At 38.4% G+C, this 12,278-nt stretch overlaps 1 protein-coding gene across 1 annotated transcript in view; it reads right to left on the bottom strand.

Moving 5' to 3' along the window:
• Positions 1 to 1,769: 1,769 nt before the first annotated feature.
• The window catches only part of LOC124624246 (obg-like ATPase 1), a 300,300-nt gene continuing 289,791 nt past the window's right edge, over positions 1,770 to 12,278 (bottom strand). Inside the window, exons 10-11 of the mRNA XM_047149095.1 lie at positions 10,667 to 10,789; positions 1,770 to 2,221 (exon numbers count right to left, since the gene is read on the bottom strand). Of these exons, the coding sequence (XP_047005051.1) occupies positions 2,111 to 2,221; positions 10,667 to 10,789 (234 nt within the window). The 3' untranslated portion in view covers positions 1,770 to 2,110. The remainder of the gene's footprint in view (positions 2,222 to 10,666; positions 10,790 to 12,278) is intronic.

The raw sequence follows: 12,278 nt of genomic DNA, 5'->3' as shown, positions 1-12,278 counted from the left end.
AAATTCAAATTCAAATGGCTCTGAGCACTATGGGACTTAACATCTGTCATCATCAGTCCCCTAGAACTTAGAACTACTTAAACTTAACTAACCTAAGGACATCACGCACATCCACGCCCGAGGCAGGATTCGACCCTGCGACCGTAGTAGTCGTGTGGTTCCGGACTGAGCGCCTGAACCGCTAGACCACCGCGGCCGGCAAGCAAGAACAGAATAGAAGCTATTGGACTGTGTCATTACAGAAGAATGCTGAAGATTACGAATTATTTAGGAATAAAGGAGATGACTCACCAGAAGGCAGAAGCGCTGTGTTGTCAATAGGTACACAAACAGAATGTACAGAGCTCTGCTACCTTTACGAATGCAGTTCCTTTTTCAGGCTTGTAGGGAAAACATGCGCGCGCGCTCACACACACACACACACACACACACACACACACACACACACACACACACACACACACACACACATATATATATATATATATATATATATATTTTGGAATTCAAAGCCATATAACATTTTCAGTTGCAAGGAGAACAGCGACAGTGGCTGTGGCAAAGGACAATGGCAAATGGCTGATATACTTTGTATTTCCTGATGCGAGGAGGGCAATTGCTGTCCCCTGCCTACATCCTTTACGCTTTTACAGACGACAGCACTCCCTCAACTACTTTTTGGCATATCTCCATAGTACATTAAATATTCTGTGTTAAGATATTTAATTGTTTGTCTCTCAAACCATAACAACCCTTTTTCTCTCAACTGCTTAATTTACAATGCTAACATAAATACACAGTAATGTCTTTGGAAAACATTATAATCAGTATCTAATGACTAAAGGCTGTACACTTTCATTCACTATAATAATTATATTTGTGGACTATGACAAAAAATCATCCACTGTGAGCTTTCAAGTCCTGTTATAACTTCCATGGCTTAGCTTGAATAAACAACTAAAATAAGTAGTAATTCTTAGACAAGGACAAAATACAAAAAGAAGAGGGATACCTCAAGTCACAAATGATTACCAAAAGGAAATATGAAAGAAAGGCAAATACTTCTTCAGGGTTTGTGTTAAATTTCCATAACCAAAAATCTGCTGTGCGAGTTTTCATTTTGTTGTTGTATGTCATGGCTACATGGTGGTCATACACAAAAGCAACATATACAAGTGCCCTGTTGCAGCAGAATAGATGCTCATAGCTGAAAAAAGCAGCAATCTTACAAATTGTAATAGAAATTTAGATGAACAATGATAAAAGCATTCCTAGCTGTAGATGACTATAAGACAGCATGCCTATTTCAGCTGAGACAGACATGTATATACAACCAGATGTGGAACCAAGTACTACAGCAATGCCAAAACATCTCTCAGTTCCTTAATACAATAACAGCAACAACAACTACAACTTTCTTATGCTCCCTGTGATAACCCAAAATGATTTATTTTTTAAAGCAAACCTGGGCCTACAAGTACTGCTCTTGAAACATCCCAAGATCTTTGATTATAATTTTCATTGTATTTAGGAAAAATAGCAATGATGATACAGATGCTTCAGAAATATCATTTGACATGACATTATTTTAAAAATCCAGATAGGAATACAATTAACACAGTAATATTTGTTATACACTTTATGAATTCCACATTAAATAATACATATACAATAGAAATTTCATCATAATGCAACTGCCTCTTAAATAAAATATGCATAGAGCTCATCCAATTTCTACAAAATGGGAATAAAATGAAATGAAAACTCAATTTCTGTGTAGATGATGTATTTGTAGACTTCGTAATATATTACAAAAGTCATCTCAATCAAAGAAGCCTGTGGCATGAGTGTTTTTAAAAAATCATAATTAATAAATGCATGTGTCTTCTGCAACATGAGATACATAAAAGTAAAACATAGGAAACTCTTGTTTAGTATCAACCATATAATAAATAAGGAGCCAAACATCATCAAATGTGTGGCTTTCTTGTGAACTGTAGCACAAAAGAAACAGCTAAAAACAAGTTTTTCTGTATGTCAGTCTGCCACAGGCTTCCAATACAGGTAAGGAATTGCAGCAACAAATATCAGGATTGTGGATCACATGAGGTCACTTTTTCTTCGCATCCTTCAGGCCTGCTCCTGCATTGAATTTGAAAAATATGATGTCACCATCTTCCACGACATAATTCCTTCCCTGTTGTCTGTATTTGCCAGCTCCCTGAAACAACAAAAAATATTTTAGTTTATGGAAAATAGAGCACAGGATTTTAACTTCAATGTCATCTCTTTCTGTTATAGAAAACGTAACTGATGTTTCCCCCCATGAACCATGGACCATGGACCTGACTGTTGGTGGTGAGGCTTGTGTGCCTCAGTGATACAGATAGCTGTACCATAGGTGCAACCACAATGGAAGGTTATATGTTGAGAGGCTAGACAAACATGTGGCTTCTGAAGAGGGGAGCAACCTTTTCAGTAGTTGCAGACGCAACAGTCTGGATGATGGACCCATCTGGCCTTGTAACGTTAAGCAAAACAGCCTTGCTGTGCTGGTACTGCGAATGCCTGAAAGCGAGGGGAAAAGTACAGCCACAATCTTTCCCGAAAGCATGCAGCTTTACTATATAGTTAAATGATGATGGCGTCCTCTTGGGTAAAATATTCCGGAGATAAAACAGTCCCCCATTTGGATCTCTGGGCAGGAACTACTCAGGAGGACATCATTATCAGGAGAAACAAAACTAGTGTTCTACGGATCGAAGCATGGAATGTCAGATCCCTTAATCGGGCAGGTAGGTTACAAAACCTAAAAAGGGAAATGGATAGGTTAAAGTTAGATATAGTGGGAATTAGTGAAGTTTGGTGGCAGGAAGAAAAAGACTTCTGGTCAAGTAAACACAGGGTTATAAATACAAAATCAAATGGGGGCAATGCAGGAGTAGGCTTAATAATGAATAAAAAGATAGAAGTGTGGGTCAACTACTACGAACAGTATAGTGAACGCAGTATTGTAGCCAAGATAGACATGAAGCCCATGCCTATCACAGTAGTACAAGTTTATATGCCACTTAGTTCTGCAGATGGTGAAGATATTGAAGAAATGTATGATGAGATACAAGAAATTATTCAGATAGTGAAGGGAGACAAAAATTTAATAGTCATGGGGGACTGGAAATTGACAGTAGGAAAAGGAAGAGAAGGAAAATGTGGTAGGTGAATATGTTTTGGGAGTAAGGAATTAAAGAGGAAGCCACCTAGTAGAATTTTGCACAGAGCATGACTTAGTCATAGCTAACACTTGGTTTAATAATCATGAAAGAATGTTGTATATGTGGAAGAGGCCTGGAGACACTGAAAGGTTCCAGATAGATTATATAATGGTAAGACAGAGATTTAGGAACCAGGTTTTAAATTTTAAGACATTTCCAGGGGAAGATGTAGACTCTGACTACAATCTATAGGTTATGAACTGTAGATTAAAACTAAAATAACTGCAAAAAGGTGGGAATTTAAGGAGATGGGACCTGGATAAGCTGAAAGAACCAGAGGTTGCAGAGAGTTTCATAAAGATCATTATGGAATGATTGACAGGGACAGGGGAAAGAAATACAGCAGAAGAAGAATTGGTAGCTTTGAGAGATGAAATAGCGAAGGCAGCAGAGGATCAAGTAGGTAAAAAGACAAGGGCTAGTAGAAATCCTTGGGTAACAGAAGAGAGATTGAATTTAATAGATGAAAGGAGAAAATATAAAAATGTAGTAAATGAAGAAGATGTAGAGGCACATAACACTAGGTGTAAAATAGATACTGCCTACAGTAAAATTAAAGAGACCTTTGTAGAGAAGAGAACAACTTGTATGAACATCAAGAGCTCAGATGGAAAATCAGTTCTAAGCAAAGAAGGGAAAGCAGAAAGGTAGAAGGAGTATATAGAGGATCTATAAAAGGGTGACATACTTGAGGGCAATATTTTGGAAGTGGAAGAGGATTTAGGTGAAGAAGAAATAGGAGATATGACACTGCGTGAAGAATTTGACAGAGCACTGAAACACCTAACATGAAGCAAGGCCCTGGGAGTAGATGACATTCCATTAGAACTACTGAAAGCCTCGGGAGAGACAGCCCTGATGAAACTCTACCATCTGGTGAGTAAGATGTATGAGACAGGTGAAATGCCCTCAAATTTCAAGAAGAATATAGTAATTACAATCCCATAGAAAGCAGGTGTTAATAGGTGTGAAAATTACCAAACTATCAGCTTAACAAGTCACGGCTGCAAAATATTGATATGAATTCTTTACAGATGAATGGAAAAACTGGATGACCCTCGGGAAGATCAGTTCATTTCCATAGAAATGTTGGTACACACAAGGCAATACTGACCCTACAACTTATCTTAGAAAATTGATTAAGGAAAGGCAAACCTATGTTTCTAGACTTTGTAAACTGAGAGAAAGCTCTTTCAAATTCTGATGGTGGCTGAGGTCAAATACAGGGAGCGAAATGCTATTCACAATTTGCACAGAAACCAGATGGCTGTTATGTAAGTGTCTAGGGGCTTGAAGGGAAGCAGTGGTTGGGAAGGGAGTGAGACAGGGTTGTAGCCTATCCCTGATGTTATTCAGTCTATTTGGAGTAGCAATTAAAATCCATAGAGAAGAAATAAAAACTTAAGAGGTTTGCCAATAACATTTTAATTCTGTCAGAGACAGCAAAGGACCTGGAAGAGCAGTTGAATGGAATGGACAGTGTCTTGAAAGGAGAACATAAGATGGACGTCAACAAAAGCAAAACAAGGATAATGGAATGTAGTCTAATTAAATCAGGTGATGCTGAGGGAATTAGATTAGGAAATGAGACACTTAAAGTAGTAGAACAGTTCTGCTATTTAGGGAGCAAATTAACTAATGATGGTCGAAGTAGAGAGGATATAAAATGTAGACTGGCAATGGAAGAAAAAGAGTTTTTGAAGAAGAGAAATTTGTTAACATCGAGTACAGATTGAAGTGTCAGGAAGCCTCTCCTAAAAGGATTTGTATGGAGTGTAGCCATGTATGGATGTGAAACATGGACAGTAAATAGTTTAGACAAGAAGACAATATAAGCTTTCAAAATGTGCTGCTACAAAAGAATGCTGAATATTAGATGGGTAGATACTGAATAGCATTGGGGTGAAGAGGAATTCGTGGCACAACTTGACTAGAAGAAGGGATCGGTTGGTAGGACATATTCTGAAGCATCAAGGGATCGCCAATTTAATATTGGAGTGCAGCTTGGAGGGTAAAAATTCTAGAGAGAGACCAAGAGATGAATACACTAAGCAGATTCAGAAGGATGTAGGGTGCAGTAGTTACATGCTGATGAAGAAGCTTGGAGAGGATAGAGTAGCATGTAGAGCTGCATCAAACCAGTCTCTGGACTGTAGACCACCACCACCACAACAACAACAACAACAACAACAACTGATACTTACAAAATGGATTACATCAGTATCTGAATTTGATTTGTGGCAACTTGTAATCACTAGAAAACAATACAGAGGTGGAACATCACTCTTGTGATGTGATCGTGGAATACTAATTAATGAAACAAAATAATGTTCACCAGCCCAATGGGGCAAAATCTAAATTTTGTACTGCCAATGAAACCAACGAAAACATGGTTTTTATTATGTGCAATAATCCAGCTGCTGTTAATGCCAGAATCAATAATGCTGTATAATTTAAAACTAACAGTATGTATAAAATTTAAAATTTTGAGAAGTCAGTGCTGTTATTAAGACTATCTTATAACAAATGTAACATTATGCAGTAGTGATCAAATCCTCGTTGAACCAGTTGTGTTTGGTAGTGTTTCACTTTATGGAAATGCCAGCATCAGCATGGTCCTTTTCAACAATGTGAAGTGTGTTATCTTTTCTCGCGTTTGTCCAATGCAGTATCAGTCACTATCAACTGTGACATCATAGAATGCTAATTTCCAACTTTACTCGCCCTCCTCCTCACACGCAATCTTGCCTCATTCCTTCTGATCTAAAATATTAGGGATCTGCCTCCTGTCATGTATTACACATATTGGGCCACTCATTCCACTATCACTGATTCTGATACTTCAGGTAACCTCATGTCTACTGTAAGAACTTTTTCCAAATCTGTATATGCAGGGAGATTAACACAACTGAATAATTCAAACATGTTATGGCAACATTAATGGCACACGGATCCTTAAGTGCTGCAAATAATGTAACTTGCACTCATAACTTTCCATTGTTAGCTCCTTTTCCCTTTCTTCTTTATGTATTCCACTAATCGATACAGCTTCTATGTACACTCCTCGAACTATTGTACGACGGAAAATAAATTAGGAAATCCAAATGATTCATGGAGGCAGATATACAATAACATTTTCAAATGAGGTTTCACAAATTGTCTAGTACTCAAGAAGAGCAATGCATTAACTGATTAGTAACTTACGTACATGGCATGTTGAAAAAGGTGAACTTTGAAAATAGTGAACATAGTGCTGTAGCCCTGATGTCAAGTATTGCTAAATGAACTTTTAGCAAGACATTGTTGTCTACCACATTCCTTTGCATAACTAATTTCTGAGATGTAACCATTCAAGTGAGCTTGCACACAAAGTGTTCAACTAATTTTATAATGAAGGAACAGGTATGGAAGTCTGTTGCAAGACTGGGAAGGGAGTTTAAGGAAGATACATTTGAATTGCTTGGCCAAATTATAGAGGCAGGCTTTAAATGTTGCATGCAGTCCAATCAGTGATTTAACCACAACCTTCCACATCACATAAGCTGATATCACAAGTGTGGAGTGCTGTGCAGTAATACGCAAATATAGTTGTTGAACAGTCTGAAAAAGTTGGAGGCCTCAATGTGGAAACCTATTGCACAAGTGTAACTAACAAATTCAGATCAATCATCAGACAGCAAAATTCATGCCTCAGTCATTGAAAGGCGAAGAAAAAGAGATCCACATATGCATGTGTTGGAATGTGCTTGAAAATGGGAGGTTAGTGATGAAAACTTCTCAAAAAAAGTCATGGCAAGAGATGAGATATGGTTTTGTGGTTATAACACAGACACAGTTGGATAAAAAATGATTAATTAATAAGGCATACACATGTCTGTTCAATGACAGTGTGGTAACAACTACTACTTTCACTAGAAAGACAACATTCACATCACTAGTTTGCATCCCTTGGCAATCTGGAAAATGAAGAACTGCACCAACAGGTTTTAACACATTAGTGAGAAGCTGTGAAATGGCAGTGCACTGAATTGCACATAATTTGTGATGTACAACTACCTGATAAAATGTAACACATATGTTTCACATCACACATCTTATTCTACATACTTGATGGTGGCAGATATTATACCAATTATTCACATTAAAAACCACATAAGAAAATTAGATTAGCAAAACAATGCTGAAATTACAGAAAATTCACTTTATGTATTCCAACAACAATTACCGAGGAATGGCTGGGTATATTATGTAACCAGGAGGTTACGTGAAGGGGATGGTACCCAAGTTATAAAAAACAAATGAAACTGTTACAGCACAAATTTGATTTATTTTCATACCCTTAATACTATGAAAAAGTTAAAGTTTTTTTCTACTGTGATCCTGAATACCTCTCATATAGGCACTAAAAATCTCAAAATCTATGTCCTTAAAGATCCAAGTATTTTATCAGACTATAAGAAATGTTTGCTATTCTGTCATTTAGTCACTTTCCAACACACATTTTGGTTTCTTCTCTCGATCTCGTTCTCATGCTGAACATAAAAATAAAATATGAAAAGCAGGTAGTGTTTTTGGAAACTGTGCAATACAGAAAAGCTACGTTTACAAGGTAATTCTTCTTTGGCACAGTTTCAAAAAATATGCAAGTCTTCAGATCAATACAAGTAATTCATTGTATTTGTAGAAGCAGAACAGTTCATGCCAGATTTTTTTTGAGACAATGACTCACCTTGACCCAAATTCCTTTCTGAGATGTACTGTAGTATGAATAGCTGTTTTGAGTGATCTGCTCAAAATATCCCACCACCAGCTACTCCATTCCTTTCACAAACATCACCTATCCCATCAAAGGCAAGGCTACCTGTGAAACCAGTCATGTGATCTACAACCAAAACTGCAACCACTGAACTGCATTCTACATGGGCATCACAACCAACGAGCTGTCTTTCTGCATGAAAGGCCACCAACAAACTGTAGCCAAGAAATAAATGGACCACCCTGTAGCTGAGCATGGCACATGGCACCCAACATGACATTATTCATTTCAATGACTGCTTCACAGACTGTGCTATACAGGTTCTTCCCACCAACACCAGCTTTTCTGAATTGCACAGGTGGGAACTCTCCCTGCAATATATCCTATGTTCCAGTAACCTCCCTGCCCTCAACCTTCGTTAGTCATTGTCCTTACCCATCTAGCCCTTCGCTATTCCCATTCCAGCAAACACAGCCCTCTATTTCACTGACATATTCAGTCTTTTTACTTCTATCCTATTCCACTTATCCCCACCCTCTTTCCCCTGCTCTCCATCTAACCTCCTGACTGCACCCAGCTGGGCCACTCTCCACCTCACCCCTGCATGATCCCAGCAGCACTTTACCATCCTCCACCGCTACCCTGCTACCCTTCCCCCTCGCCACCCCAGCCTCCTCTTTATCCCCCATTTGTGTGAGTGTGTGCGTTGTCTATTATTGATGAAGGCCTTGTTGACTAGAAGCTAACAATCCGACAGTCTTTTTGTTGTGCCTTTCTGCAACTCAGCTTCTCCACCATATGGTGAGTAGCAAATATCCTTTTCATTACATTGTTACATTCCATCCTGGATTTTCCACTGTTTGACAACACTAGTTATCATTCAAGAAAAAATGAGGTAATACTTAATTCATGTCAAAGAAGAGTGATATTGCTCAGTGGCTAAAAGTGAAAAGAATTTCAATTTTCGACTATACAAAAGCAGAGATAATTGAGGAAGTCATGTGCCACAAACACCTTTATAATCAATACGAACTTAGCAGCAAAAATGGGCCATGAGGTTGTAACGCTGCCCCCTTACCACTGTCCACACAATGTGATAGAAAATGTGTGGGGCCCCACTGACAGGAAAGGCTTCATCCAGTAATGGCAGATTTAGAATTAAATATGTAAAGAATATACCTGAGGAAGCAATTGATAAAGACACAGTGGAAGATAGGATTGCGTGTGTATAACAACAATGAATAACTGGAAGAAAATGACTTTCTGAAGGAAGGCATGTAAATAAGTTCATTGAAGGCATTGTTTCAAATAACTTCTCAGATAGTGAGTCTTCATAACTGGACAACGAAAAAGCAAAAAACTGTATAAAATGTTCCTTTCCCTGCCGAAAGCTGTAAACACTGTTCCTTCTCTCTGCTTGTATGTTGCCTTCTCTTTCCTTTTTGCCAAAAAAATCAACAACAAAAGGCCGATACAGTTGCTGGGCATACACTGTCTGCGCTGGCATGTGCGTAGTTGTTACTTGCAGCAACAGAAGATCCATATTTATTCATTTGTACTGCGATTTTAAAAGTAACATGCAACACTAAGGAATGGTTAGATTTTCACATAATCAAAACTGAAATAGCAGTTGCACCATGAGCAGTAATAATGTATTTGGCAGTAATATACCTTTCAAAACAGACGAGAACTCATTAATAAACAGAGGCTACTGTTTCACTAGAATATTTTTTTTACCATAATCTTGAAATATGCTGGAGTCGTTTTCTCTCTGCAGCAGTGTGTACATTCATTCGAAATTTTCTGACAGGTTAAGACTGTGTGCCAGACTGCAACTCAAACATAGGACCTTTGCCTATCATGGACAAATGCTTTTCTTAATGTAGGGTTTTGCAGACATAATATATTGCTCAAAATGGACCACTGTCCACTTCCAATTATACAATTGTTATTGCAAAGTGCTATCTGCTGATATCAGGTATCGTATCATTTTCCAGAGAATGTCTTGTAATGCAGTGTGCATACATGTGCCACACGGCATTGTCTGATGGCACACTTTTCCTGGTTTTTCTCAGTCACGCAGGCCAAAGGTTTCTGACATTTGATGACTGAGGTGTACAGTGAGAACATGAGTGGGGGAAGCATGCAGAAAAGATGGAGAGAGTGCTTTCTACATTTGCGTCTCCAGCTGCCACTTTCACTGTTCCCTAGTATAGCAACCTTGATGTAAATGGCACAATTTAATTTGAAGATTTATTTCAACTTTTTAGTAGTAATTGTGCTAGTGAGAAGTTTATGTTTTGAAGTGGTGCTTGACATGTGCCAACAACAATTACTCTGAATAGCAGTTGCCATGAAAAGGAGGTGTCTAGGTAACGCAATGGTGTTGCACACAGTTCTGACTTGTTACATATGTCCAATGCAGCATTTATTTTGCAAAGGAGTGATCAGCTATCTTGTCCAGCATGCATTATGTTACAAACGATCATGTATTTCTTGACACATTGACATGCTATCCTAAAAATTTCAAACTTCTTCAGTATTTCCCTCACTTTACTCCAGTTATAAGTATATAAACCACATCATCATCATCATCATAACTTGCACAGTACAAACGCAAGTGCAAACATTATTGTACCTTCACAGCTGCTTCTGATCCTTCTTCCTTGAAATCATCAAATTTCATCACTTCAGCCATAATGAAACCCTTTTCGAAATCAGTGTGAATTTTTCCAGCAGCCTGTGGTGCTTTTGTGCCTTTCTGTAACACAAAAATGACAGTGTAAACATTTCTGCATTAATGTTTGAATAAAAAAAATTTTTAAAAAAAACACCACATGCACAAAAGGCATTACACACATTATATACTGAGATGCACTACTTTATGTACATGCAGTTTTTTTTAAAGCCAATACTTATACTGAAAGTAATTATTCAGTAGACTGCCGTAACACATACAGTTCACTTATAACTGACCAAAACACTGCATAACCGAGTCTAATATAAATGATGAAGGAATATTTGACAATCCAAAACAGGAAAAAAATCATCAATCAGTTGCCTTTCTTCCTGTTTTGGATTACATCAGTGTCACAGAGCACAACAGTTCTAATGGAATCCAACCTGATATTTGACAGTCCCCAAAAGCACTTTATTTCTTGTATGCACCCCCCACTTTCTAAACTATGGGAAGACTTCATTTGAAATGGCCACGCTTCATAAACCATAAACAGAAAGAATAACTATGACTGGGAATCCGAAATTTTCGGGACTGGTGCTGCCATCTGGAAAGTATGAGTAGAAGATCTTTGCACCGCTAGGTGGTGAGAGTTGCATATGTGATGAGTCATTTCCGTAATACTCTGTGTTTGGTGTGTGGCGCTTTTACAATGGATCTGTGAACAGAACAGCATGTGTGTATCAAATTCTTTGCGACTCTCGGGACAAGTGCTACAGAGACCCTTGCAATGATTCAACAAGTGTTTGGGGGACAAAGCAATAATTGTACCAGTGGAAGAGCCGGACTCTCCATGACCCAAAAAAGTGCGACAGGTGGAGAGCAAAGTGAAGAGCATGACATCATTTTCTTTGATACCAAGGGAATTTTGCACAAAGAATTTGTCCCACCCAACCAAACAGTGAATTCTGTGTACTACTGTGACATTTTGTGATGGCTCTGTGAAAATGTGCGGTGACGACGGCTTGAACTTTGGCGTCAAGGTAACTGGCTGCTGCATCATGACAACACGCTCTGTCACATGTCCTTGCTCATCAGGACCTTTTTGACAAAAAAACAACATGGCGGTTGTACCCCAACCACCATACTCACCAGATTTGGCACCTTGCGACTTTGTGCTATTCTCAAAACTGAAACTCAAGTCGAAAGGTCATTGGTTCGACACTCTAGAGAGGATTCAAGAAGCATCGCTCGTGCTGATAAACACCCTCAAAGATCAGGACTTCCAGAAAATGTCTGACCAGTGGCAGAAGTGCTGGGACTGGTGTGTACGTGCGGATGGGAACTACTTCGAGGATGATGGTGACCATTTGTCCAAAGGTAAGGTTTTCAACAGATGGCAGCACCAGTCCCGAAAATTCTGGATAGCACCTCGTATCACTTAAAAATAGATGTTCTAAAATTCTGAAGGACCAATGCTAGAAGGCTCGTGATCAACCACTAGAATGCTCCTACAACATACATGTCTTCTGTAAAAGAAATTACTCTTTGTCTGTAAGACAGGAGTACATAT

This window comes from Schistocerca americana, chromosome 1 (genome assembly GCF_021461395.2).
Source record: "Schistocerca americana isolate TAMUIC-IGC-003095 chromosome 1, iqSchAmer2.1, whole genome shotgun sequence".
Taxonomy (NCBI): Eukaryota; Metazoa; Arthropoda; class Insecta; order Orthoptera; family Acrididae; genus Schistocerca; species Schistocerca americana.
The sequence above is the reverse complement of the archived record's forward strand: the minus strand, read 5'-3'. Positions and strand labels throughout refer to the sequence as shown.